At 50.4% G+C, this 27,298-nt stretch overlaps 12 protein-coding genes across 12 annotated transcripts; 7 read left to right on the top strand and 5 right to left on the bottom strand.

Moving 5' to 3' along the window:
• Window positions 1-502: 502 nt before the first annotated feature.
• Window positions 503-2,691, bottom strand: An06g00330 (uncharacterized protein; the record flags this gene model as incomplete). Its single annotated transcript, XM_059748008.1, has 4 exons — window positions 503-889; window positions 941-1,205; window positions 1,267-1,699; window positions 1,737-2,691. 4 exons carry the CDS (start codon window positions 2,689-2,691, stop codon window positions 503-505), a joined length of 2,040 nt encoding a protein of 679 aa, XP_059603774.1.
• A 459-nt stretch (window positions 2,692-3,150) lies between these two features.
• Window positions 3,151-3,464, top strand: An06g00320 (uncharacterized protein; the record flags this gene model as incomplete). The annotated part of the gene is made up of 2 exons (XM_001390823.3): window positions 3,151-3,376; window positions 3,436-3,464. The coding sequence occupies 2 exons, from the start codon at window positions 3,151-3,153 to the stop codon at window positions 3,462-3,464; spliced, it is 255 nt and encodes an 84-aa protein (XP_001390860.1).
• A 617-nt stretch (window positions 3,465-4,081) lies between these two features.
• An06g00310 (uncharacterized protein) lies at window positions 4,082-6,095 on the bottom strand (the record flags this gene model as incomplete). Its single annotated transcript, XM_059748007.1, has 4 exons — window positions 4,082-4,971; window positions 5,060-5,748; window positions 5,801-5,913; window positions 5,970-6,095. The coding sequence occupies 4 exons, from the start codon at window positions 6,093-6,095 to the stop codon at window positions 4,082-4,084; spliced, it is 1,818 nt and encodes a 605-aa protein (XP_059603773.1).
• Window positions 6,096-7,796: 1,701 nt separating this feature from the next.
• An06g00300 (uncharacterized protein) lies at window positions 7,797-9,222 on the top strand (the record flags this gene model as incomplete). The annotated part of the gene is made up of 8 exons (XM_059748006.1): window positions 7,797-7,885; window positions 7,960-8,009; window positions 8,083-8,088; window positions 8,149-8,266; window positions 8,331-8,448; window positions 8,478-8,628; window positions 8,682-8,938; window positions 8,992-9,222. The coding sequence occupies 8 exons, from the start codon at window positions 7,797-7,799 to the stop codon at window positions 9,220-9,222; spliced, it is 1,020 nt and encodes a 339-aa protein (XP_059603772.1).
• A 577-nt stretch (window positions 9,223-9,799) lies between these two features.
• Window positions 9,800-13,159, bottom strand: An06g00290 (uncharacterized protein; the record flags this gene model as incomplete). The annotated part of the gene is made up of 7 exons (XM_059748004.1): window positions 9,800-10,194; window positions 10,274-10,420; window positions 10,491-10,623; window positions 10,681-11,948; window positions 12,000-12,691; window positions 12,743-12,865; window positions 12,933-13,159. The coding sequence occupies 7 exons, from the start codon at window positions 13,157-13,159 to the stop codon at window positions 9,800-9,802; spliced, it is 2,985 nt and encodes a 994-aa protein (XP_059603771.1).
• A 1,286-nt stretch (window positions 13,160-14,445) lies between these two features.
• An06g00280 (uncharacterized protein) lies at window positions 14,446-15,404 on the top strand (the record flags this gene model as incomplete). Its single annotated transcript, XM_001390819.3, has 2 exons — window positions 14,446-14,559; window positions 14,625-15,404. The coding sequence occupies 2 exons, from the start codon at window positions 14,446-14,448 to the stop codon at window positions 15,402-15,404; spliced, it is 894 nt and encodes a 297-aa protein (XP_001390856.1).
• A 680-nt stretch (window positions 15,405-16,084) lies between these two features.
• An06g00270 (uncharacterized protein) lies at window positions 16,085-17,274 on the top strand (the record flags this gene model as incomplete). The annotated part of the gene is made up of 3 exons (XM_059748003.1): window positions 16,085-16,415; window positions 16,565-17,109; window positions 17,167-17,274. The coding sequence occupies 3 exons, from the start codon at window positions 16,085-16,087 to the stop codon at window positions 17,272-17,274; spliced, it is 984 nt and encodes a 327-aa protein (XP_059603770.1).
• Window positions 17,275-17,874: 600 nt separating this feature from the next.
• An06g00260 (uncharacterized protein) lies at window positions 17,875-19,959 on the bottom strand (the record flags this gene model as incomplete). The annotated part of the gene is made up of 4 exons (XM_001390817.3): window positions 17,875-18,077; window positions 18,131-19,388; window positions 19,442-19,518; window positions 19,590-19,959. The coding sequence occupies 4 exons, from the start codon at window positions 19,957-19,959 to the stop codon at window positions 17,875-17,877; spliced, it is 1,908 nt and encodes a 635-aa protein (XP_001390854.1).
• Window positions 19,960-20,665: 706 nt separating this feature from the next.
• An06g00250 (uncharacterized protein) lies at window positions 20,666-20,851 on the top strand (the record flags this gene model as incomplete). The annotated part of the gene is made up of 2 exons (XM_059748002.1): window positions 20,666-20,674; window positions 20,714-20,851. The coding sequence occupies 2 exons, from the start codon at window positions 20,666-20,668 to the stop codon at window positions 20,849-20,851; spliced, it is 147 nt and encodes a 48-aa protein (XP_059603769.1).
• Window positions 20,852-23,648: 2,797 nt separating this feature from the next.
• Window positions 23,649-24,396, top strand: An06g00240 (uncharacterized protein; the record flags this gene model as incomplete). Its single annotated transcript, XM_059748001.1, has 2 exons — window positions 23,649-24,009; window positions 24,077-24,396. The coding sequence occupies 2 exons, from the start codon at window positions 23,649-23,651 to the stop codon at window positions 24,394-24,396; spliced, it is 681 nt and encodes a 226-aa protein (XP_059603768.1).
• A 706-nt stretch (window positions 24,397-25,102) lies between these two features.
• On the bottom strand, window positions 25,103-25,960 carry An06g00230 (uncharacterized protein; the record flags this gene model as incomplete). The annotated part of the gene is made up of 1 exon (XM_001390814.1): window positions 25,103-25,960. The coding sequence occupies one exon, from the start codon at window positions 25,958-25,960 to the stop codon at window positions 25,103-25,105; it is 858 nt and encodes a 285-aa protein (XP_001390851.1).
• A 446-nt stretch (window positions 25,961-26,406) lies between these two features.
• On the top strand, window positions 26,407-27,233 carry An06g00220 (hypothetical protein; the record flags this gene model as incomplete). The annotated part of the gene is made up of 3 exons (XM_059748000.1): window positions 26,407-26,567; window positions 26,697-26,821; window positions 26,941-27,233. 3 exons carry the CDS (start codon window positions 26,407-26,409, stop codon window positions 27,231-27,233), a joined length of 579 nt encoding a protein of 192 aa, XP_059603767.1.
• Window positions 27,234-27,298: the final 65 nt, after the last annotated feature.

The following is a 27,298-nucleotide window of genomic DNA, read 5'->3' as shown; positions in this document are numbered from 1 at the left end:
AGGCTGTAGGGGTCCAAAACACTGCCTCGGAGTTGTTTGCTGGTCTGGGTGGATGGAACCGCGCTCCTTTTATCCGCGATCACTTCAGAAAAAGACATCCGTGAAATTCCACCAAGACGAGAAGACAACGTTCGGGTAAAGTATTAAGGCTTATTTAACGCACTACTTTTTCTTGTCAATACAATCTGCCTATCGTTCCGCTCATTCACCTTTCAGAACACATCAACTGACCTTCCTGCTGCATCATCAGTCTCAACCAGCTCTGCAGCATCTTCCAATATACAGCATGTGTGCCGCCGGCTCAGCTATCGTTCACTTACAGCTAATCCAGAGTACACGCGTTTAGTTATGCAGTGATACCAAGGTTTAACAACCACAAGAATCTGACTGATACGATTGATATTAAGGGCAGATCTACTTGGTTACTGGTGCTGTGCACAATGGTGAACGATACCTGAGCCCATGTGCTTCTCCGTGTTGCGCGCGATACTCGGCTGCCCAATCAACACCCAAACGTCAACCTCATCTCTTGCTCCCAGTCAAAGTTCTCCAAAAACGCCATGAAGTCAGTATCGCCAATATCCCCTCCTGGGAGCTCATTATTCCAAGGGTCATCACTAGAGGCTACCACTCCTACCGGAGCTGGTGAGAGCACCCGATCCAAAGCCTGGGAGATGATCCTCTCCCCCTTGATGCAGATCTCGTAGTCACCTTCTTGCTGACGAGCAAATGTTTTCAATTGCGCGACAAATACGCTCAACTTCTGTATGATATCTGAACGGGGGAACGGTGTTTGTGGTGATGCGGTGGCTACGCTTGCTTGGGGCTGGGATCGTCGCAGAAGCTCGGTGCAGAGGGTACCGGCGGCAGGAAGACCTATGTAGCATAGCTGGGGTTGTGAGGTTTTGGAGCAATGATACGTGTGCATGGATGAACTTACATCCAAAATGACGGTTGGGTGGACTTGACCTGAGCGAGTCTCCAGTGATACCATATGTAGTAGGATGCTAATAATCTCCAAAGCTTTGTTGACGAAATCATCGATACCCTTTCCAACCCGTTTGTAGAGAGTTTGCAATAGCAAGAACTCGTGATAAAGAAACTCGATATGAAACGATGCAACTTGGGGATCTGTTTTATCTTCTGTCCACTGGAGGTACGGAGGAAGACTGCGCCGTAGTTCGTCTGATTTCTTGCGAGCCTTTCTGTTCAGCAGTTATTAGTTAATACCAGTCTAATCGGAGTTATAATCTGGTGCTCACACACTGGACCTTCTCCTCTAATCCGTCTAGCCTATTACTGAGTGATATTTCCAACGCGTTTTCTTCATCGATACTAGCAGCCAGTCTAGCTCGAGCCTTGGCCCCCTTATCGATACAACCATCGATGTTCCAACCTTCCGGATCTAAGCGTGCAATAGCTGCATCTCTTATCGCGGGTTCGGCAACAATCTCCTCGTAGCTCATGTCCAATGGGTATTGGATGTTGCAATAACGCCAACATATCCGTGGGGGCCTGCCTAGGAATGTTGCAAGTTCTTTGTCAAGAGCATATGCACCAACCATCGTTCTTTTTCGTATCTCCTTCAAAAAGAATGGAGCTGTGTTATCAGTGTCCGGCTGGTGCAGGCCAAGTGCAAAGACTGTCGTCGTGATCTCCCCTAGCATCTGCCACGTTCTGTGATCTTGCTTCGTCTTAGCTACTACATGATCGATGTTATACAGTCAGTAACATACCGCTACTCCCGTGCATATGCGATAGATAGATTGCATGCTGGACCATGGCCCACGACAAAGGGTCACTCAGCGTGCCTAGATGATTGCAAAATTGCAGACATGTCTGGCTAGCCTGGATGCATATTTGTCGCAATCCTTCCTTGCTCGTAATTTCGTCCTGATGCTCTAACCCCAGACTATGTGGTGGTAGTTGATATGTTGCCGTACCAGCAAAGCCGAAAAGTAAACTTAGCATCTCCCAGCGCGGCGCTGCTAAAGAGAAATATTCGGCCAAGGTCATCGACTCATGGGTCACGATAGGAGTTACGGTATTTTTGAAGAAAGTCCTGGAGAGATCTAGCAGGCGTGCATACTTGTTCCCCGAGTCCTGGGTTGCATTGCGGTAGACCTCTTCCAGGACCTTGAACAATTGATCCATCAGAGGGCTACCGAAAACCCATCCCGGCGAAATGGTGAAGCGCTTCTTTGAAATCTCAGCAAATAGGGGTAGATGCTCCAAGAGAAAGAGGACCTGAGCACCCCGCGCCACCTGTTGAGGGTCGATGGGGGTTGACCGTGTAGACGATGGGAAATCCACGACATCAAGCTCACTATTGCTGAATGCACCTGAGTAACTGGTAGGACCCAGGAACCCCGATCCTGAAAATGGAAGCTTCGACGGGTTGGGAAATGCGGCTGGAGTTAACACAGTCGCTGGAGATGAAGCGCTCAGACTATCCCATTTCAGCGTCTTTGCAGGCACCAGCATTTGTTCCTTGGTTGCTGTCCTGATTGCCTTGAGTGGTCGTGATAATTCGCGCGGCTTGGTGAGCGGAGCTGGGTGGTAAACACAGAGGTCCGCTTTACCCCGACGGACGCATCGATTACATGTTGGGGCTGAATGATCGCATCGGAGCTTGGACTTCCTGCAAGGCTCACAGGATGATAATTGTCCATTACGGCGTGGAGCGGACATGGCGATGCGCAGCCAGATGCCTGTGAGTCAATTGTAGTCGAGGTCCGTAGTTGAGGTCCGACTCCGAATACCCAACAGAAAGAGAAAGAAAGCGACGAGGGAGCGGGGCGAGATAAAGAAGAAAGGTAAGTGGACAGGCAGCCTTATTAGCCATTGTTGTTTAGCCGTTGTTAGTATAGCCTCGTTCCATTCCTGCGATTAGAGAGACAGTGGCTTACGGTCCGATGGCTCGTGCGCTGAGCTCCGAGCGCCGACCCTGAGTGGTCTGTCGAGTATATGCCTCAGCTTATTTGCATCAAGTATATAAAGCCCTTCCCAACGAGGACTTCAAAAATCAACTAACAGAAACATTCAAGAGCAAGCAAGAGCAAGAATTCCAATCAAGCACTCAATATCTGTCGCGCCAATCTTTCTACCATCCTCATTTCCTTGCGAACAACCAACTACATCCTCATCACCATGCCTCGCACTTCATTGAACGGCTTCTACCGATCCTTTAAGGCCAGACACCTCAGCAAAAGCAATTCTGATCAATACATCACAACCACGGAAGACGGCCACGCCGAAGATTCTGCATCTGTTCTCAGTGACGCAACTACCTTGGCTCAGAGCAAGACTGGGCCCCAGAAGGGGACTTCTGTCCAACAGGGCCCGGATAGCCTCGACTACGGCTCTACCCGATACTGTAAGCATCTGCCATGACACAGATGATTAGCTGCTTAGCACGAAACTGACATGGCATAGCTATGAGAGGCATGTCCACCCGCGCATGATGTTGTCGGCTACATCTTTTACGACGGAAACGACCTACTTGGCAAGAAACGGGCTGCGCGATGGATGTGCAAGAAGTCTCTATTCATTGAAATATATGTAATACTTAATGTCTCGCTATGTTTTGAAATTTAATTGAATATGATGGATTTTCAACATGTTTCGCCTATCTTTGTATTGAAGAAATTGGCATCTACAGGCCATAGGCTTGGGCGAAGTAGCCCTCAATCAAATCTGGCGAACACTTTGAGGCCATCTACGCGATCTGGAACTGCGGTGTTTTAGTAAATGGCATAACGGCTAATAATGAATCCACCAAAAAGCAGCTTACGTCTCTTTCGGTGAGGCGACCTCCGCCTAATTTGTGCAGTTGAAGACCCATAAGATGTGAACAATCTCATATCCTGCAGACTAGACCATCATCCTCAGAGGGGCGCTAGTTGGCCCTTTTCGTTGGCCCGTCCGACCATCGTGGATATATTTTCCTCCAATTGATTGGTCCACTTTATTGCTGGAGAGATTCATCACGTGTTCGTAAGTGAGAGAGTAGACTATGTCGCTCAACTATTTGTGTCGTATTTTAAGAGCTAGCAAGGCTTTCCGGTAGACTTCTAAGCTACTACAACTCATCCCCTCCAAGAATGCTGAACCCCTCGTGGTCCTCAACACCCGCGCTATCATCCACGACATACCAATCCTTTACCGTCGCGGATCCGTTCAAAACGGTCTCCCAAACCTCCGGGGTACACGTGCCGGGACTTAGAACATAGCACTGCGGCTTTGGCATAATAGGAGGGATATTCTTGATATGCCACGTATCCTTAGGTCCAACCGACTGGAATTCGTCATCAACAGCCAAGAGGCCAGTAGGGATATCTTTGTTGAATGTCGCCCGCATGAAGATCTCATACGCCGCGACAGGCTGGTAGGAGGGGACCTCATGCCCGGCTTGGAAGACGCGAGTGAAGCTGTAGTTGCCCAGCTGGCGGGTCATGCCGCTGATCCCGTCGGGCGTAAGGAGTGGGGAGTATCCCGTGTCGGCAAATTCGGTGATACGGGAATACGGAACTGCAAGGCTGGCTTTTTCGCCCCCGACCCAATTGCAGGCGTAATCACGATCTCCGTACATCATGTGTACTTTTACACCACTGTCGAGGAGGTAGCCAATTGCATCCAGGAAGCCGCCGTGGACGATATCAAAGGTTTTTATGAACTGTGTAGCCACGGCACTCGAAGACGATGTGAAATTGACTGGTACCCCAAGAGCGGCAAGGACGGACTCCTGCGTCAAATATCCGAGCATGTGCTTGGCAGGGAATGGGTCGTTCTTAGGATGGGCGATGTCGTACCACCCGCGATTGAAGGTGTGGTAGTAGGTGATGGGGCCATCTCCCCATTCTAGTGCAAGGCCTCCGCAAATTTCAGAGATATTCTTCCCTGAGTGAGGCAAGCCGGAATCGCGTTCTTTCAAAGCCGCTTCGCAGGCGAGGGCCTGATCGCGAAAGCCTCCTGGATGCGTCCAGTTATACATCAGTTCTTCGTAGAGGGGTTTATCGAAGATTTCGAGGCCGTAGGTCTGAACTGAATTAGGCATTACGCGAGTTGAATGAAGAAGGGGCGAGCCTTACGTTATTGTATGGCCAAGTAATGTAAGCCTCTTCTTGGATCACCATATCCATCAAGCCGTTCACAATGCCAAGCGTGTCGAGATGCAAATACTGTGCACCGTCTTCTGCAGTCCCCTCTGCGATTTTGTCATTCTGCTGTTGGAAGAACCGAAAGATGCCTGGACCATAATGGCCTCCGTAACTTTCAGCCCAGAGACTGACACGATCATCGTTTGGCTTGTAGTGTGGGAACTCGAAAAACCAGGTTTGCGCGAAATGCCATAGAGCGTGAGCCGCGAATGCAGTCCCATTAGCTGTCTGTGCAAGCTTCTGGCTTGCAAAGGTACCAACATGATGGGTGAAGTTGGACTGGGGAACATCAATGGAGAAATCACCGGAAACTATCTCTTCTTCGCCGTCCGCAGTCCGAACCAAAGTGCCATTTGTTGGGACATCGTATGAGAAGCCGACTTGAGTTGGCTGGTCAAGGAATAGAAGATTGACTTCATTGTTCCAACTCCAAGGATTGAGGACTGTGGTCTTGGAGTCTGATGCAATGGAACAAGGACCTAATTCTTCAAGGAGCCCCATGAGCGACGAGCCACCCGGACCGCCATTGAGCCAGATGGCCAGAGGCGCATTGCTGGGATCTTTGCGGGCTTCGAAAAACCAAAAGAAGCTGGTTGAGGCTCAGTAATTGCTCATCCTCCAATGTTTCGAGATTGGCTTACGTGTTGATAGGATAATCCTGCACTTCTCCTGTCCCGTCGGAAAGGAAACCGGGGGGAAGGTGTACATAGCCCGAATAAGATCGGACACCCGGCGTAGTTTCGCAAATTCCAGGCTGACAATCAGCACGGCATCGAGCATAAAAGCTATTTCTAGATACTCTGCACACACCTCTTTGAAAGAAATAGTCACATTCTCATGCAACTTGGACTTGAGCACAGTGATGCCTTCCGGCTCGGGAGGAAATTGAGCGGTCGCTAGACCCAGAAGACCCCCAAGCAGCAGACTACTCAACATGGCGAAGAAGCTGAAGGCAATGATACTCTTATGACCACAGCCTGATCTTTGCCAGTTATGCCAGAGATACCAGAAAAAGCATCAACATCGTGAGGGGAGAAGGGCGCGTAATAAGCCGCATGACTAACTCGGAGTCGGAGCTAACGCTTATCAGGCCCTTGCGCCGGAGTCCGTCGGCCGTGGGGAATGGCGTTGTTAGTGGGCGAATGGCGACATCCATTTGGTTAAGAGACAGATACGTAGCTGAACAAAATAGAGCTAGCTGCAGACACTTCGGCGCTGCGGCATTGCACAGCGGAAATGGGGATGGCGACTACCTTATCCAGCTCCGACGAACTTGACAGACTTGATAACTCAATAACAGATGAACGGTTGAAGTGATTGCCCCACTTCTGGCCGAATATTATAGGCTCCCGATTACTTTGTTTTCTTTTCCTTCGAGAGACTAAAGCTGGGTAAGTGGGCTAACGGGGGTAAAGACAGCAGATTAGGTAGCCTAACGGTCGGGATTTTCCAGCGTTAGAGCACCCAAAGGACCCTTATTTAGCCTTTTATTGCAGTCAACTATAGTATTGACTATAGTAACTTTGGTGGGACAAGCTTCGTAAGCCGATCAACCGTTCGGAGTATCGATGCCCCGCAACACAGCGGGATGTTTCAACTTTGCCTCTCCTGCGTTCCATGTTTGACAAGGCAAATGTCAGTGGATGACGAATAAGGCGTCGAAGTCGCCTTTTGCAAGTTTCACATTCTCCATACGTCATGGAGGACAGACTGTGTTGAAGGTGGGTGACGACGGAAAAAAAAAATCTGTTGCATGCAAGGTATCTATCCCATTCAGTTGTGAATTAGGGGGGAGATTGTGGATAGATTCCCTATCGATAAGCACACAGTCTCCGCAATTATCAAAGACCCTGGCAGAAGAACCCTGGGTGCACGGAGGATATGCTTGGTCGACCAGACTCCACCAACTTTCCGAACGGGTATTGTGAGTTTCCTTATTGGTATGATGCCAGCGATTGAAGCGATCAATATGGTTAGTGTGTTCGAGATAGACAGTGGGCATGTCTTGGAGCTCGGAGGACGAAGTAACGCCATCGGGATAGGATTTGACGCCTGGAGGGGCGATGACGCGGAGGGACGAGGCTGGACCCAAAGGGCCGCGTGGCCTGGAGACGATCGGCTGTTGCTCGACTGGTTGGGTTACTATGTATAGTCTCTTTCAGCTGCCATCTCAATGGGCATTGATCGGTGGCAGGACAAGGCGCTGCCTTGTATGAGATGACAATGCGGATGCATAAGAGAGCAGATCATCGTTGAGGATGAAAGAAACCCTGAAGATCGGGCATACTGCGTAGAATTGATGAGCGTGGGCTGGGGAAAGTGGCTGGAGAGAGAGAGCGTGGGAGGAGCCAAAGTGAAGAGGGACGCCGATCAGGAACCCGAGCAGCAAATTGGCGGCTGACGACCGGCGGGGCTCCACCAACAAACAAATGTACTGCTTTTCTGCGCTTTTCACCTGCCGCCGCTAAGCTTTTTTATTCTCCTTGCTGTCCTCTTCTTCTTCTTCGTCGTCGGTCTTTTCCTTCTCCTCTTCTCCAGCAGCATTCTGCGGAGTTCCTCCTGCCCTGTTCCTGTCGACCTCCTTGGTTCCCGTCCCTCTCACGATCTCGCCAGCCCGCTCGTGTGCGACCGTCCATCATGGCTGCCAAATCCCAATTGCCGACCGTCAACACGCCTGTGTCTGCGGAGCCTTCCAAGGCCGCCATGCACCCGGCTTTCTACATCGCGTACGACTCTTATGTCTGTGGTAGCTGCCTGTGGATGTTCGTTAATCTCTCTCTAGTACCTGGATTGCTCTCAGTTCCGGTGTGATCATTTTCAACAAGTGGATTCTCCATACCGCTGGATTCAGTGAGTGACCTCATCTTCTGTTCTGCTCCAGCATGCGATTAGTGAACTGACCGTTGTTACTTCTCTTCTACAGGTTTCCGTACGTCAATTCCAATATTCACGCCGAGAAAGTCCGTCGCAAACGACTAACATGCTGCAGCCCTCTTCCTGACCACATGGCATCTCGTTTTCGCTACCATCATGACCCGCCTCATGGCGCGGTTCACCACTCTGCTCGACTCTCGTCACCAGGTCCCTATGACCTCTCGTGTCTACATGTCAGTTGGATCGTGCTGGAAATCAACAATCAACGGTCGTGTCTAATCAGTTTTGTCCTTGCAGGCGTGCCATCGTCCCCATTGGTGCATTCTTCTCTCTCAGTTTGATCTGCGGTAACCTCGCATATCTCTACCTCAGTGTGTCCTTCATCCAGATGCTCAAGGTGAATAACTTCGACTCCGTGTGTAAGACTGCCGCTAATTTGATCAGGCTACCAACTCTGTGGCTACGCTGCTTGCTACTTGGGCCATGGGCATTGCGCCGGTGAAGCTCAGCTTGCTCGGAAATATTTCCTTCATCGTCCTCGGTGTTATCATTGCCTCTATTGGTGAAATCAAGTTCACCATGATTGGATTCATCTGTAGGTTTTTATTCTACTCTCGGCGCCTGGCCGGTTTTTTAACACCTCATTAGGCCAGTTCTTCGCGACCATCTTCGAGTCCGTACGTCTGGTTATGGTTCAGCGCCTGCTCAGCTCTGCCGAATTCAAGATGGATCCGTTGGTTTCCCTGTACTACTTCGCACCTGCTTGCGCCGTCATGAACGCCGTCGTCACTGCGGTTGTCGAGCTCCCCACACTGCACATGTCTGACATCTACCAACTCGGCATGGGTACTCTGTTTCTCAACGCCGCCGTGGCTTTCGGACTGAACGTTGCTGTCGTCTTTCTGGTACGTCTTCGCGACAGTGGTCTTGTGAGCATCAGTTCGCTAACGCTTTCCAGATTGGCAAAACCTCCGCCCTTGTCCTTACCCTGTCCGGAGTCCTCAAGGATATCCTCCTCGTCGTTGCCTCGATGGTCATCTTCCGCGATCCCGTTACTCCTCTCCAGGCCTTCGGATACGCGATCGCCCTTGGCGGTCTGGTCTACTACAAGCTTGGAAGGGACGGTGTCAACAACCTTCTAGCCCAGGTGCGGTACCAGGTGCTTGGTGGCCCCCGCCCCGAGAACTAGAGTCGATTGTACATATGGTATGTTGGGAGTGGTTGTTGGTTGGCAGATTTAGAACGTAAATAGAATCGGGCAGGGCCCCAATTGTATCTTTATTTTATGAGGTTTAATTGCGAAAAGTGCGTGAGCATACTCCGTAGTCAGTAGGAGATGCCAGCATCTCTATCCTCAATACCTTGATCTGTGCGTCATCTTTCCCATATTCAAAGATAAACGGCAAGAACGGATCCCACACAGTTGCGTACCAAAGTCGCCGGACGCGACGCGCTTGTTTACTGCTCTTTACGGGTGGGTCCATCCTTCTTGCCTGAGGCAGAAGGCGGGGATCCCACAGCATCTCTATTATTCACCATAACTCTATGGCTCTGCAGACTTCGTTCGAGTCAGATCCCATTTGACTTGCTCATCTTAGTTTCGCAGGTTGCAATGAAGATATTACTCGTTAGTTTACTCTTGAAGAATTTGCTAGAACGCATCCCAACCACTGATATGCTTTGTCACATTCCTTACTACTCAAAATATATACACCTGCTCTCCTCTCCACTCATACTGATAAATTGCTACTAATGAGTGAACATCATCAGGTGTACTTTGCCCGAGCTTCCGTCCACTCAGGCTGATAACCCAATTTTGCTCCATTTAGGTCGAAACCCGTTCCATTGCCTGCATCGAAGCCACTCTCATACGCACCATAGCTGATCAGCTCAATGTTCTCCAACTTGGCTCCCGCATCCGTCTGCGCCCATAAGCTAAGGCCAATGGTGTTCTTGTCGCGGTTGTTAATGATACCAGGTGGGATGGGGAACGTTGTTTGCGGCCCCAGATATGGGACGTATTTGCCATATTGGTATCCGTTGATGAAGAGCTGGATGCGCACTGGGTCGACGGTTGATGGTGAGGTAAATTGGATACCCAGAGGAACGTCATACTTCTTGGGAAGGTCAAGGGTGAAGGTGGTAAGGTAAAAGGCGACCCCTGTTACTCTGGATCAGACATGGACAACAACGAGCAGCGAGTAGGTGTAGGTGCGGGTGTGAAGGATACTGATCCATACCTGACTTGTTGAGTCCATCAAGCGGTGATCCGTCCGTCCAGCCGTCCGATGACTTGGCCTTGTATCCTGGAAGATGCCAACCTTGACGCTCGGCCAGCAAGCCACCTTCATTCATGGGGGCTCTCACAGGGTCGAGCTCATATGCTCCTATTGTCACGAAGGGAACAATCTTCTTAGCCTAGTGCGATTGAGGAAAGGGGACCCACGGAGTTCTTACCAGCGGCACCTCCAGCGTTTCCTTGGATCTTCCAGCTTGTGAAAGAACCGCCATTGAGCGTTGCTCCGAGAAGTCCTCTAGGGTTTTCCACGCCGTCACCAGTAGACGTTTCGTCATGTCCGGTGTAGTCGATCTGGATGAGCTGGTTAGTTATGTCTCTCTAGACTAGCGTACCTGCGTGCTAACTTACCACAACAGTCAACAGATTATCCGTCTGCTTCAAGGTATGGTTGGAAAAGTCAATGGCCGCGTTAGATGAGGTTTCGTCGGCATCACCTGGGAGCGAGGCCACAAGATCGCCATTTAGCCAGACGTTCCAACCAAAGGCCAGACCTCCTTGCGCAGTCAGGTTTGCCCCAGTCACGTTAGTCCCATCGAACCGACCGCGATAGATCTTGATACCTGTGTAGTAGCCATAGTCGGACGCAAACAAGACAGGAAGGCTAAGTGGATCGACTGGACTCAAGGTAGTTGTCTTGTTGCACACCGTCCACTTGGAGTCATCATAGGAAGACTGGATCTCTGGCAGGGAGTCGCGAACTTTCCATCCTGTCAAACTTGGGATCGTGATGCTGCTGCTATCGGCGCCACCAATTGATCCTACAAGACTGCCATAGTCTGTCTTCGTGACGGTAATCTCCTTGCCGTTCCATTTGACGGCCTTCGCGGGAGAACCGGCGAATACTTCCACAGTGGTGGCGTTGTCATTGTCTCCAACCAGATCCACAACGCTGCCGGAGATACTAACGTTGCGCACTAGGTATGGCCCAAGCACGAATATTTGCTGTTCCGCTGTCACATATGGGTCTGTTGTGGTAGGTGGCGCCCAGAATCGGAATGCCGTTTCTGTCTCCACAAGATAGAAGATGGCGCCATTTGAGAACTTCACGACGCTTGTACCACTGCCTTGAGTGTAAGTGTATGAGGTAATGGTGCGATTACCTGAACTGCTAGTCAGGTTCACCGAGTCACCATATTCCTCGAAGGTCAGCTTCGTCGTGTTCTTGAAGGCAAAGGACACCACCTGTCCGGAGCGCGCATAGAGCACGACAACATCCGTGTCCCCAAACGTTCCGTATGTCGCGATGTCAGTTGATACATACAGGAGCGTGCTGTGACCGAGTGGGTAATCAGTCGAGATTACCTTGCTTTGCCTTCCTTGCAGATTGATGTTGGGCAAGGTAAACGCGCCCGCAGAAGTATTCACGTTCAGGGAGAAAGTGATGTCTGTCTGCGAGGACGTGGTATCCTGCTGTACGACATAGAAACCAGCGGTCGTGTTGGGGTTCCGAAGCACCCATGTGTATGCCGAGGTGGTAGATGTGTAGGAGGTGCCATTCCCTTCCATTTCGACTCCCAGCAGGCCAGAAGACACTCGCGTGAACAGACCAACGAGCTTCGTCTGGCTCAGTTTGTCCCTGATTTGTCTGGTCTCTCTGAGAGGAGCGCTGTAGTCGTCTACAGCTAGTCAGCGTGGCTGTGTATGCGGAATCAAGCGAATGAACTTACACGACGTATACACCACAGGTGCAGCCAGGTGGCCCCAGTTAGTTCCCCCGTACAGCATGTACAGGTTTTGGAGGGTGACCCGTTGACCAATATTGTTCTTGTAGTACACGTCCGCAAATTGTGGACTCAGCTCACTTGTGCACTGGTCGTAGAACGAGTCAGCGCCCCAGGCAGAGAACCAGCCACCTTCAAACTCAGGCAAGTATTCAGGCTGCGTGTAGCTAGTGTTCTGGAACCACTGATAATAGTTCCGTAGGACTGAAAAGCCCGTAGAAGGGTTGGTGCAGCTGAGCCCTCCCGGGTACGAGTCTAGGCCATAGACGTTGACCGCACCACCCACATCCTCATAGTCTGTCGACCAGCTTCGAGATCGCTGGCCCTTTTCGTTGCTGGTGAAGGGAACGTCCACGCCAGCAGCTCGGAAAGCCTCCTCGATCTGCTCCATATACTCGACCAAGGTATTGCTCGCAGAATGTGTGGTCTCCTGAAGTTCATTTTCGATCTGGTTGAGGATGACTGGTCCACCGTTGGTAATGGAATTGTCCGCAATGATCTTCCCAATGCGCTCAATCCAGGGTGTCCACGCCTGGTGATATGTCGCGTCGCTTGTTCGCAACTCACCACCGCTCCCGTCACTGAGGTATAAAGCTAGACCACCACCGTTAAACTCAGCATTACAATATGGTCCGGCACTGGCATGATGTCAGCAAATCCAAAGGGAAAGGTGGACCACGATAACTAACCGTGCGATGATGTAGATTCCGGCCTCTTGGGCATAGTCGAATAAGCGCTGAATATTGTGTGCTCCGGTCTCAAAGTCATATGTTCCATTGATCGGAGAGTGATAGTCCCAGAAGAAATACAGACTATGTGACAATTGTCATGAATTAGGGACCTGAAAGAACATTGAGACATCAATCATATTGCACAAACCTAACAGCATTGAAGCCATGTGCGCGCATCTTCTGAAAGACATCAAGCCACATTTCTGGAACCGGCAATCGGGGATAATGGAACTCTCCGGAATAGACAAACAGGCGATTGCCATTGACAGTTAGACTGTAAGGATCCCAGGCGACCAGGTCTGTCAGACCATCTGTAGTCGCCCAAATTTGGGCGACCAAAATCGCCCAGCATGAAAGTATGGACTGCAGCTTCATGGTGGGAAGAAAGCTGTTGCCGCACACGCGCAATACTTGCTTAGCACCTGCGCCATATTCTCACATTTTATAGTATCTGTGATTGCATTGCCGAGCCGGTTAAAGAATGGTGCGCTCGAACCCCGTTCGCGCTATTATCCACGCGAGAAAACGGTGAACAGGACATGGAGGGAAGTGGCGTGGAAGTTCATGCAGAAATGGCACGCATATGCAGGTTCAATAACTCGAACTGCCATGGGTGAGGTCCAGATGCAGGTGGATTGGTGGAAGAATACTATTAAATCCCAGGTCGGGCCAATTCTACCCCGATATTCATCACGTCAGGAGACGAGAGAACCGGGATATTCCCGGCGGGATTGCGGGGTAAGTAAAGGGGTGGCCGCATTCTTACAGCATCCATTTTTCTTCAGTTCTTTGAAGGATATCCTCCATTCTTTTACATATTGTAGGTGATTCAGCATATGCATTTCACCATGGATGAGACCTGAAAGAAAGGTTGAACTTTCGGCTTCCCCGCTAAGCTCGGACAGATGGTCTCCGACCTCCTTTGCGTTGCAAAAGTGACCCTAGAGAATAGCTGTCCTCTGTGATCTTATTGTTTACACGATATAGCCATTCTTTCTCCGGTGTGCTGGGCCGCGATAGCTACATTATGGCATCGTCGTCGGGCTAGAAGAGAGCTGGGCTACCAGCCGCACCTGGTGGAGACCAGATCGGATTCCACATTACTCAATGGAGTGGAGAAGCGGACACCAACAGCATTCTGTTGGGGAACTGACGGATATAAGAAGGTCTCTTCTTGCCGTAACAGGTGATATCATACGAAGATAGGTCACCTGGTGGGAGAGAGTCTGCTTGCCTCGGTGAGAGCACCGTGAAGCTCGCTATCTGCTGGCATCTACATTGATAAGATCCACCATAACTAAGCCACGACATACTATGTCATCGAACGACTACTTCCCGATCGGGATCGACAGTGGCCAGCTCGGAGACTGACTGCACTGTGGATAGAAGGGCAAGAAGTGGGCATCGCATCAAAGTTTGCACGGAAGCGCGACCCCTTTTGGGGCGAACCTCGGCAGCAGCTTATCGGAGCTTATCACTAATCGGGGCAGCCGCCCCACGGCAAGTTTTTCCGCTGCCGCCTGGCCTTTCTTTAAGGCTTCTGGAATCCCGCCTTTTTGTCTTGGGCGATCATTCATGCATAGACCATCATTATAGACTCTGTCGTTTTCTTTCTGTACATATACCTTCATTTAATTGCCCCTATCTTTTAATATCGCCACATGGAGGCTATTCGCTCGTTGGCGAGCTCCCTTTGGGAGTCCGTCACTTTCTGGAAAGCTGCTGCCGTCTTCTTTGCTTTGCTCAACCTGAAGACTCTCCCCATCATTTGGCATGTACGTCGCATTCGGACGCTTTGCGTACCATCATATTATTCATATCAGCTTGCTGACAACCCTAGGTCCGCGTTTACCGCTACTTCTTCAAGCATGGCTACCTCATTACCCCCGCCGTCGAACAGCCCGCCCGTCCCTGCACCGAGGTCCTCGAGCCCGTCAGCATCTACTCTCGCGCCCCCATTATGGAACTTGATTTCAACATGCACAAATCCAACTCGACCTACTTCTCCGATCTCGATGTCTCCCGTACCGCTCTCATGTCCAGCATCGTTGTGAAGGGCGCTGCGCTCCTGGAAAAGCGTCTGCAAGAACAGGGAAAGAAGGGCTTCTTGGGCTTCATTTTGGGCAGCGTCTACACCACCTTCAAGAGAGAGATCCCCGCCTACACCAAGTACGAGGTCAAGTCGCATGTGGCCAGTTTCGACCAGAAATGGATCTACATCGTCACCTACTTCCTGAAGCCTGGCAAGGGAAAGAAGTCCCAGGACGACCCCGAGGCGCTCAAGAAGAGACTCTACGCTGTGTCCATCAGCAAGTACGTCCTGAAGAAGGGCCGCTACACCGTTCCTCCCAAGGATGCTTTCGAGGCTGCGGGTTACACTCCTTTCCTCTTCGCCACCGCTGCTAATGGCCATGCTACTGGAGCTGAGAATGGACATGCCAATGGGGATGCTGTTCAGCGTAAGGAGACTACCGGTGCTGTTAATGGTACCTCGGATGAGTGGGAACGTCTGAAGGCCGAAATCGATCGGGGCATGACTGTTGTGGAGCCCATTGTTGAGCAGGAGGATAGGCTCCTGGAGGATTATGTTCACAAGATGACCAAGCCTGGCTTTGCCTAGAGGTTAGATGTGTCTGTGTTTGATAAACCGTTATAGATAGAACTTGTTGTACTGTAAAGGATAGAGCAGTAGAGCAGCACTTAATATGGCATTGGAGAATTTCTGTGAGACCGTTCGAAGTTGTTAAACTTGCGCTTTACTTGGTCAGGACACTCTCATACTATGCAGAATAGCGTACCCAGATCAGGTGACCGGGCGGTGTCTCGATATTCCCCAGCAGCATGTCTTTGTTTCTCCCTTCTCCTTGGAAGAAGGACGCGTCTTCAGACTTTTAGTCCAAACAAGTAATGGATTTTGATAATCTAGCGCTTAATTGCTTTGACGGGTTGAGAAAGGAATGGGTGAAACTGTGTTCCAGATCCGCCAGGGGCATCTGCGAACTGGCCAACAAGTATCGCAACCGAGATGATTGTCTGCTTCGATCAATGCACAGCGGATCATTAAACTTTAGCTTCCATCTACACTGGGATGATGGTGACGATGACTGGCTAATCCGATTTCCACTTCCGGGGAAATCCATGTTCCCCGACAAGAAAATCCGCGGAGAAGCCATACTCATGGAATACATTGCTGGCAATACAACCATTCCTGTTCCCCGGGTAATTGCATCCGGAACAGCAGACTAAAATCCTACAGGCCTGGGCCCGTACATTATGATGACGTGGGTTGAAGGGAGAAAGATGTCGGACGTCCTCCGCGACAGTAATTCATCCGATAAGGAGGAGACTCTCAACCCAGATATCGACGAGGGAACGCTCAAGGCGTTGTACAGGCAAATGGCACGGGTATTACTGGAACTGTGGATACTTGACTTCGACTGCATTGGTAGCCTGGATAGCGACCAAGTGACTGGCAAGCCACAAGTAACCAAACGGCCTTTAACCCTGGCTATGAACGAGCTAATCCGGACATGCGGGCTGAAGGATATTACTCCACCGAGAACTTATACCAGCTCCACAGACTACATCGTCTCGCTTCTTGAGTTGCAGTCGAATCATCTTCGACAACAACGTAACAGTATCTACGACGCCATGGACTGCCGCGAGAAATACGCTTGTCGCATTTGATGAAGGCCTCAACATTCAATTTTCTCTCCCATGAAGATAACCATGGCACCTTCAAATTATTCTGCGATGATTTATGCCCTGGGAACGTTCTAGTGAATGACTCCCTTCAAATCACCGGGATCATTGATTGGGAGTTCTGCTACGCGGCCCCGGCCCAATTTGCCGGCAGTATCCCGTGGTGGCTACTTCTGGAACGACCTCATCGGATCATCTACAACTCCGGCGTGAACGCGTTTTTTGATGAATTCTTACCGAAAGCAGACCTTTTCTTGCGGTGCATGGAGGCAAAGGAGACAGAACAGGGGATCAACCCTTCTAAATACAATCTATCGGCACGCATGCGGCAGTCGATCCAGGACAGAAGCGCGTGGTTCAACATGGCGTGTCGCATGGTACCATCAGTCGACATGATATACTGGGACTTACTGGATGAGTACTGCTGGGGCCCTCGCAAGTCAATTGCTAGAAGAGTATACAACATCACCACCACCCCAGAGATGCATAAAGCTCGGGAGGACTTTGTCAAGGCAAAAGTAGAACAGCTGCAGCAATATTATATGGAGCTTGGAGACGACAACATTGTCACCTACGAAGAAGAACAATTCAGTGAAATGGAAGCCTCTATAGAAGAATCTACAGTAAGTTATAGTGGATTTCTTTTCTACGTATTTTACTGTTCTCAACTCGAAATGCAGAAACTTCAACTGGGGAAGAGTGGGAGCCTTTTCCTAGTAACTGCTATTGGTCTTACAGCTTTTGTATTGACTACGGCGCATATCATCATGAGACGGGGTCGTCTGTGATTGGAATCTGGAACATAAGTCTTCTGTGCCTCCTTAAAGCCCAGAGGCCATCTTGCACAGTTTCTGGATAGTATAACAGAATGTTGATTCGAAAATCGAAGCACCTCCCACAATTGCAGGCTTAAGCCGGGTGGGGGTCAACTACTTCCCTGCGTGATAAGTACTATTAACCAATTCGACTGATTAGCTCTGCAAAAGATTAACAGTCTACACCCTGGATCCACCGACTTATGCTAAACAAGAGGGAAGTCATTGGCTTGACAACGATGTGCAGTGCAGACCGGGTCACCTGCTTTTGTTTGATTTGGTTGTTCCTTCCTTGGTTTGAGATTACCAACCCACAACCAATTACGATTCCCACTTCAGTTCACCACCTCTCTCAAGCACCGACACGTCCCTCTACAAGTTAGTTGTAACTTTTTATGCCTTGCCAGATACTAAAAAGCAGATATTATTCACGAGTATTAAGCTCAGGTATCAAACAACTATCTCTCGCATCCACCAATCAACGTATCACCACAACAATTAGACTTCATCGTCAGAGAACCCCTGAACGAATACTACACGCCTACCAATAGCTATACCATATCTCAGGACCGATCATTTCTCATTATATTCCTGCGAGTGGTTCTCCGCGTGCCCTTCCGCCAGATTCTCCGCATGCTCATAGAATTTGGGCAGTGGTTCCAACTTCTGCCGAAGCACCCAGACACGGAAATGCCACCATGCATTCTTCAATTGGTAGGATGCATGCTTGCGCGTCGAGACCGAAAACACTTGGTCAAGCTCTTCAAGTGTAAGTTCTATCCAACGTTAGCTTTAGCCCTTAGCTTTGATGGCGAAACCCAACACTTACCTTTAGTCTCTGGCACAAACAGAAGAACCAAAAACCATCCAATCACACACCACGCGGCATACCATCCGAACGCACCCTGAGGCTTGAACGCTCTGAGGAGCATAGGCCAGGTGAATGACAGGATAAAGTTGAAACACCAAGTTGTCGCAGTGGCCCATGACATGCCAACCTCACGTACCTGCAGTGGAAATGCTTCGGCAGAATAGGTAAATGGCACGGGTCCCTCACCCGGGGAATAGAATACCTCGAACAGATACAAGCCCGTCGTGACCATTCCCACCCGCTTTTTACTGGTTTCGTTCCACGGCTCAATCCAGAATGAGAATCCGGTCCAGAGAAGCCAGATGGCTAAGAATGGAAAGGTAAAGAGCAGAAGATTTCGACGGCCCCATGTGTCAATGGTGAAAAACGCGGGGAGCGCAAAAACCCAATTCAGGATACCGGTTCCCATACTGGCCAATAGGGCTTCCTGGATACTATATCCGGAATCTTGAAAGATGGTTGTGGAATAATAAGCTATGACGTTGACTCCACAGAATTGTTGGAGAAACATGACAATCCAGCTAGCAAGCGTGGCGCGACGATTGCGTGGGACCGTAAAGAGCTCGAGGAACATGGAGAAGAAGTTCTTCCCGGTGTTGACTTTCCGCTCCAGCTCCACCTGAACGTACGCGTAGTACAAGTCTCGGGCCGCCTGCAGATCCGACGGGCGGAGAGTGCGGAAAGACTCGAAAGCCTTGTTGATTCGGTTATGCTGGATAAGCCATCGAGGGGACTCCGGGCAGAAGTAGACTTGCGCGCAGACGACGAGGGGCAGGACCACGGTTGATCCGAGCATGAGACGCCAGGAAAGATCCCTCGACACGCCCATGAAAGCAACGCCCATGATATTACCAAGCATGATGCCAAATGCTGTCCACATCTGCCACATCATCACAAGGGCACCTCGGATGGGAGCCGGGGAGCATTCAGCCGCATACACAGGCACGGTAGACGATTTGGAACCGATTCCAAGACCGAGGACAAACCGTGCGATGAAGAGGTTAACCCAGGAATTAGCCACGCCTTCCCAGATGGAAGCTACTGCCGCGATGAGGCAAGACCAGAAAATCGTGCCCCGTCGCGCCAGGTACCTGTTCATGGGCTCGGTGAGCCAGCAGCCGAGAATAGCACACGCTAGATAGGGGGCGCCAACGACGAGCCCAGTAAGATAATCTTGCATTTGGTCTGAAAAGCGGGGAGCAGTAATCCCAAGTTCCTTGCTTGTTGTTAGCACGGACCGTTTGAGCATAAAGGCAAGGGAGCACCTACATCGAGATAGATGGCCTGGGCGCCATTGTTGACGGTCTCATCCATACCTTGTACGGCGGCTGCGAGAGAGCACATGGCTTTATAGAAGCATCGTCAGCACCGGGACAGGGAAATGCCATGATGGATAGTACCGGGGAAAACCACTTACAGGCCATGAAGTAGAGCTGCCAGGGCTGCGACCATTTATGCGTCTGTTCCCGCCGGAGGATCTCCTTGTCCGCCTCGGTCAAGTCGGGGAGGTCCAATGCGCCTTGCGGGTTTTGTGAAATGAGGGCGCCTTTACGGAAATCGTCCAAGTGAGCTTCGAGACCGTACTGGCGACAAAAGCGCTCTACGTCGTTGAGGAGTTGCTCCCGAGGAACACCTGCTAGTGGGTTCTCAAACACGGCATTAAGACCGCCCGATCGCCCTTCGATATCCAAGACATCGTGTCGCTGCTGCGGTTTTTCCGCGTGCTCAACGCTGGCAGGATTTTCGTCCTTCTGTACGGCCTTTGCCGTGACCCCTTCTCCTTCCATTATGAGGGATCCACTGAACACGGAATGTGCTCACAGTAGACGCGGCTAGAGTCTTGCTGACGAGGTAAAGAAACACGACGCAGAGGGGGAGGTGGTTCAAGTAATGGAGAGGAACCGGAAGGCCGATACCCTGAATTTTCTACGCGACTGTGGCTTGGAGGCCAACAAAAACATACTTCAGTCGCAGGACTTGGGACTAGCAGTTTGACAATCACCTTTCAGGGATAATCAAAGCCCCCGGGGGTGGTGGGAGACACCGCGGCCATTTATCAAATCTCACGCGAGAGCCTTGCCCTCGGCGGTGGATCCGTCAGTGCATTCGCCGAATGACGACGAGACAACGACCTGGCCAAAACGGTGCATGGGCACAGAGTTCGACTAATCGTGGAGTTCTTTGATGCGGCATATACCGACCGCGACGCGGGTGCGAGCCAACCAGACGGCACCTGGTTGGATTGGCAATGCTTTGAGCACAAGGCTCCGTTACATCCTAGTCGATGTGGGAACGAAACAATGGACTGGATTGGCCACATTGGACCAGGATGGCTGATTTCATGCCGTCATTCAAGGATGCATTAAAGGAGGTCAGTCTTCCGCAAAGGAGGGGTTGAGGGGAGCACCGAGTCCGGCGCCTATGGTCGCGGTCGGGCGCCGACAAGACATAACCCTAGATAGGTATGAGGAGATGGGAAGGTCCAAGTCAACCATGGATAAGGTCAGTGTACTATGGACGACTGAATAGCGTTGAAAGCAGCACCCCGGCTGGGGAAACCCCACGGGGATTGGTAGGCCAGTCCAGATGGACGGGATGCAGCAATGGTCAGGCCACGAGACAGCCGTGGGTCTGCCTAACCCAACTTCGGTTGCTTACAAGAGATATGATTTGAGTTGAATCCCACGCTACGGAAAGCTAACGTGAGCCGGTCGGAGGTTAGTGTCAGTTTAGGGAAATTAATGGGATCGCTTGTAGGATTGCCTGAATGGCTACATGCCGGGATTCCCCAATGCGGCGATGAATCGGCCTCAGGCCCCCACGGATGGCCACGTGATCTCCAGCTTCGAGGAGTGCAGGACATCCCAACAGGTGACCCGACATCAGGAGTTTACTTCGTACTGCGTGAATAACTCTTTTGACTTCATGGGTCATTGGTTGCTTGTGTCGCATTGGCTCCCTTGGCGGTCTTCCATCTGATCCAGAGCACGTAGGTGGCGGCCGATCTATCCGACGTGGCGCTGCCGGCCAAAGCTACCAAAGCTTCCCACGGCTCCTGGGGCTTGCAGATGACCGCGCCCAGCTCTTGGCTCGTCCAATCGCTGTCAGTCGCCCGCAAGCCTTCCTGAGTCGAACGGAAACATAGCGGTCGGAGTAATCCGGCAGGGAGGCATGGTCTGATAGCCTCCCTCTCTCTCATCTTCCCCCCATCACATGGAAGACAGTACTAGTACCTTGCACTGACGCGCACTCTCAGCCTTAAGGCTCAAACACGAACATAATTCCTTGCTCTAGGAGACGCTTAGATGTCCATGCATCAGTCCACGTGTGCTGAGAGAGGGGACGCCTAATTGGGCGTCATGCAACGAGCCACAATGTTATCAAGCTGGCCGTCAAGACATGAGGTTACGCTAGACACAAGCGAAAGGTATGGATTGCGGGGAAAGGGTGGAGAAATGGGGGCGGAAATACGCTGTCAATTGCCCTCCTTGCGGCCTAGAACTCAGGTCCCAGCAATTCCGCGGGGTGCGCTTCGCAGAATCAAATCGAGTGCTCAGAAGCAGTGATACATTCACATGGTAGTGAGCCCTGGCATTACCGAATTATCCCAGCGGTATACAGGTCGCATAATATCTCGTATTGATTAGCAAGGAGGTTGTCTTACACCTCCCGGCGAAGATCATTACCCGCCTTGGGTGGTCTTATATATTCCGTTCTAATGACTGGGTGGGCAATTGGCAGGACGGTTATACCCACATTACATCGCATGATACAGGTGTTGGGCCCCCAGAAGGGATAATGGAGGTAGAGCAGGATAACACGAAGTCAAGACTGATGTGTTTCGAATTCAATCTTTTGCCTCCTATCCGATTCTCACCTGGATATAGCCCGCGCCCGGAAACGGTTACACACGATGTAAAACCCGCTGGTGTCAACTACGTCGTCTTCTCCCAGCCACCGTGAAAATAAGCAAGCAACTAATTTTCGCCAAGTTGCACGCCTGTAAGCCACATGGATCTTTGACTTTCCACAAACTTCTACTGAAGTAAGGCGGTGGGTCACACTTTTTCCGGCCTCAGCCACTGCCGGAGGGGACAGTGCGCAAGGACACAGCACTGGCAGGCTTCAAATTTGGACCATGGCACTGAGAACGGCATGGCAGGTACGGATACATCGAATGCTTTTTTGTGCTTTTGAGCTTAATTCTCGTATTTTGATGGCACCCCTTACCTGCTCGGTTGCGGCTTATTCTGATTTTTCGGAGCAGGAATTAGGCACGAACGGCTGGTCGTGAAGTATTCGTTCTGTAGCTGGTATAATTCAAGCAATTGGGCCAGATGGCAGGCCCCCATACCCATATCACATACACGGGAGCAAGAGAACCACGGAATGTGATTCGTGAATCTGAAACTTGAATTTGTCTATGAATGACCGAGATATTGGCGCCATCTGCCAACTGGGTCAGCTTCCTGAAACCACGCCGTGAGAAGAGGACTGTGCTTGGAAGGAGAAAGCATGCGACCGGCTTATACAATGCCAATGACTTGCCTCCTACCATGTCGGGACTGAACTCAAACTTCAGGTGAAACTGGGTATGGAATTGATCAATATACTTTCAGCACGGGTAGTGGCCTACGTTCAACTAGAGCCTCAAGCAGGTAATTGCCGCAAAGAGGCAGATCATTGTAGGCGGTACAATCGCTTCGAAGATGGCATTTGTTATGAGTGTGACATGCGTGTTACCTGCAGCTGGATGTCGATCCATGCCGGATTGTTTCAATGACAGGTCCAGAGCCCAGTTTGGGTGGATCATTGATCTGACTTTTCAAAGTCACGGGAGGTCAACTAGACCACCTCAAAAAGCATCAAAGTAGTAATATTGTGCCTACGGTACATTTTTTTCCGACTCAAGTCTAGTTGTGATAGCTATTTCTCTGGATGAACAGCACCTATGTCACATCACTCGCTGGAAGGAATGTCGGTCAAGATGTATACAGGATGGCAATGCATTTCACAGATTTTCGCATTAACTTCTCGGCCAGCTTGCTACTACAGAAACTACTACTCGTTACTGGTTAACTCAGCTTTATAACAGAATTACCATGGTTCATTGATGATTTATCTCCCTCTATTGGCGGGATCTAGTGTCCAGAAAGTGAGCAGGCACCGACAGAGTTCTTTTATCCGGGAAGTCCAAAGCATGATCTTGATAGCTGAGTTACGTGGCGTCAGGCACTCTGGGAATAGCGTCATATGACGCATCGCACAATTCACAATACAGTCTGATATCAATTCGAGAGGTCAATGTGGTTTCCTAACGTGGCCGTTCTTTTTGCTCCTGAGCGAAGTAGCGATCTACCAATTTCTCGATATATCTATCTCCGATGAGTTCTTTTTCGCACTTAATAATGGAATCATTCGATCGACTAAAACAATCCCCTTAGAATACCGTGCCTTGTTCCCTATCATCGGAATCATGTCATCCTCCCACCTCTGGCTCTACGCTTCATCCCGCCTCCGAGACCCCACCGTCACAGACGGGGTCTTTAGTCAATGGTACCAAGAGCACCACGTCCCGGACGTGCTAAAGACAGGCTCCGTCCGAAAAGGAGAGTTTTTCCGAGCTATAGGACCGCAGAAACAGTTCCGCTGGCTTGCGGCATACGACTGCGACGATTTGGATTTCATGGAGCCGGAGAACTTTGCTCGCATCCCGAAAACACATAGCATGCTGGGCACGACCAAGTCTTGTTTGGAATTTGCTGAATTCGATACGAGGATCTTCCAGCAACTCTTCGTACTCAAGAACGGCGAGGGGAACGAGACGGGAAACACTGGTATGTGTGATATCTCGACACGGTGTCCGTGGTACTTCTTCGCTAATATAGCTGTTTTATATGTTAGGTTCCGACCGGTATCTCCTAACATGTACCTTCCACTGTGATGACACCGATTATGAGGCGCTCGAGAGCCGCTGTATCGATGGGGATATTTTACATGCTTTTCCGGGGTCGCGATGGCTGAAGATCTCGAGACCGTTCGAGGACGATGATACGTATCTCGGGTTTATGATCGTGCAGGCACTCGGGGACGTTGAGCCCAAGGATTTGATCTCTTTGGAGGATAATTGGCGGTCATATTTGGCGGAGACGTTGGGGCTGGAGAGGCAGTTCTTGCAGCCGCATTTGTGGGAGCTTTTGAGACGGTGTGAGAATGGTTCTTAGATGCACTGGTGTTTTGTGTGGATCTGGCGAGTTGTATTTTTGTTTGATAAACAATTCGGCGAGGGTGTTTGGTGATATTGGTTGACTTAGTGAGATTTAGACCATATATCTCGAGATATATATCTCGATATCATGAGAGAAAGCAGTGTCCCAATTGAGCCCAGACATCTTTACATGATGTTTGTATTCGACCAAACTTTTACTTATAAATATACGATTCGCAGCACATGACCGGTCACAAAAGCTGACAATTGTAGCTGACCATGTCGAGATTACTTGTGGCGCACTTGACAGTAAACGGAACCAATCAGGTCATGCAGCTAGTACACTATAGTATACCTGAGGGCATTCGGACAATGATGACGCTACTTGTGCCACAGATTTGGTGGTGGTGTGCGACATTAATGGAGAGACCACAGGTATTGAACTACGAAGAAATATTTCTAATTGAGCTTATTGAAATGTCAACGCAGGCTCATCCCCTTGTGCACTTCCTTGCAAGTTCCTCATTTTTGCCACGTTCAATCAGATTTTTGTTCTCCGGACAAATTTCCTATTGATGATATGGAGAAAGAATGTCCCTAAAAAGTATTGAATCGCATCGACTCCATACCACGTTATGTTTGTACATCCAACCCCTCGGTCATAGCCATACTCATCAACTATTCCATATATTTGTCTAATTCCCTTCAGATGATCGCTGAGTTCACGGCTCCACCGGCTTTTGCCCGATGCAAACGACCCTAGTAGCCACCACGGCAGCGCCAGCTGCAGCTTCCAGCGATGCTTGGTGGACGATCTGCGAGAATTCCCTTGCCTCATCGACCTTTCCTTTCCTAGCAAGTGTTCGGGCAGTTTCTTCGCAAGTCACGATATACCCCTCGCAGTCGGCCTTTAGATATTGCTTCAAGTTTTCATATCGATCAATACCCGTCCTTTCCAGTCCCTCTTGTTCAAATCTCTGCGGAAGACGACCTATCCAGTCCTGCCGTTCGCCTGTATTCCAGAACCGAGAGAGATATTCCAATGCTTCGGTTTTGAGTTCAGGCCTGGCTTTGAAGATCTTGGCCTCTCGAATGTTCAGGTCATCCCATTGAATCCATCCTCCGGGCTTTAGCATGCGGATGATCTTCTGGATTATGGACGAGGGGTCCCCATTCTGGATGACTGGTAGGAGTAATCGCAGATGCACAAGATCAAATTGTCCCACCAGCTCTTCGGGTAAATCTTCGAATATGTTCCATTGGCGCAAGGTGATGTTAGATGGGAGCCACTCCACTGGAGGCGCCATGTCGAGTGTGACATCGAGGCCGTCAAGGGTCGCACCCGGAAGCTCTTTCGCCAGGTCTATGAGCCAGATAGCTGTGCCTGTGGCTACATCTGCGATGCGGGGATTGGTTGTCTGCAGGGACTCTCGGATGGTCGGGTGGATGTTGAAGCCGAGGTGCTCTTTCCAGAAGTGAAATATCCCATTGAGTCGGAATGCTGCTGCGGTTCCGCTACCAAGGCCGTAGCCGAGATCATCCGAAATGCGATAGTCGAGCTCGGTTTTGGAGGAAGCCATTGTAGGTATCTCTGATCCTTGTACGTTGATGTTTGTCTGGTCAACATGGGTGCTGCTGGAGAAGGTTAAGGATACGGTGGCTGGGTGATGCGTGCCGATCAGTGTGCCCAACGTTGGTGATAAGAGCCACTAATGCAGCCGCACCCAATGTAAAGAGGCAATAGGCAACATCATACACGAGCGGTGAAAATCTAGAGGGTCAAGATACGTCAAGTCTTCAGCGACAGGCCTGAGTCTATACGAATGGTGTCCTTCACGCAGTTTACAGCACCTCTCATCTCCGAAGAGACAAGAAATGTGACACACTCTCGATTACTGGTGATTGCACCCAGTTTTGCTTTTCAGAACTTTATCTTTCGAAACTTCTTTCCCATTCCTGACTGACGCGAGCAAAAGTATAAAAGGCTCCATGATTTGTTGTGAGCTATGACTTCACAGGGATAAGCATGCGGGTAATCGAAAGCCACCTGCCAGACTGCCTAGCACAGGGTTCGGGTGGTTTATCCGACGTGAGGATGAGTCGTGAAGACTGCAGTGTCTTTACATGCTTAGCCGGGTTCCTGAATGTAAAGAAGATCCTTGCGAGGAATCAATACTGCAGCCTCGAGTATGTCGAACTCTAGCGGGCGAAAGTTTTGCCAGTATTCAGAGATTAATCATCCGTCGACTCGAGTCATGCGATGCAAGCATCGAAACTGACTAGAACCCGCCGCAACATATACTACTCCTCAGGTAGTTTGACTAGATGGTATGAAGCCCCACCAGACGTTAAGCGAAGAATCATTTCTGTACCAGGAACGGGAGCAAGTGATGCTCCGATGGTCTTCTCGTGGCACGACGAATTAGAAGGACGGATGTTTTGTGCGTCATCGGCTCGGCCATGGCAGTGGAAAAGCATCCACAACTGCCCGATATTGGGCTTTCAGTGGCCGAGGGAAAACAGAGGATCTGACTAAGCGGCACTTCCACCAATTGTGCAGCAATCATTGCCGTTTCGAGATGTGAAGAAGCTATACGCAGCCACTTCTGTTTTGGACTGCGCTTCGCCTCGAAGATACAATGCAGGCTCATGTCTGCTTCGGAAGGACATCTTTGGGTGTTTTCGGCAGCCCGTGCTTCTATCATTTGCATGACTCCACCCGTTGCAGGGAAAAATTCGGACACCACAGAGCCCGGACGAGATCACAACCCGACAAACCCTGCCATTTTCCACGTAACAACTTCTCCCGTGGCCTACCTCGTCGAAGCATTACGAATCACTATACAGATATAGTGTCAATGATAGAGACTAAATCTCAAGTCATGGCCTTGGCCTGGCAGATGAAACCACCAAGCCAC

Source organism: Aspergillus niger (assembly GCF_000002855.4).
Source record: "Aspergillus niger supercontig An06".
Classification (NCBI taxonomy): Eukaryota; Fungi; Ascomycota; class Eurotiomycetes; order Eurotiales; family Aspergillaceae; genus Aspergillus; species Aspergillus niger.
The sequence above is the reverse complement of the archived record's forward strand: the minus strand, read 5'-3'. Positions and strand labels throughout refer to the sequence as shown.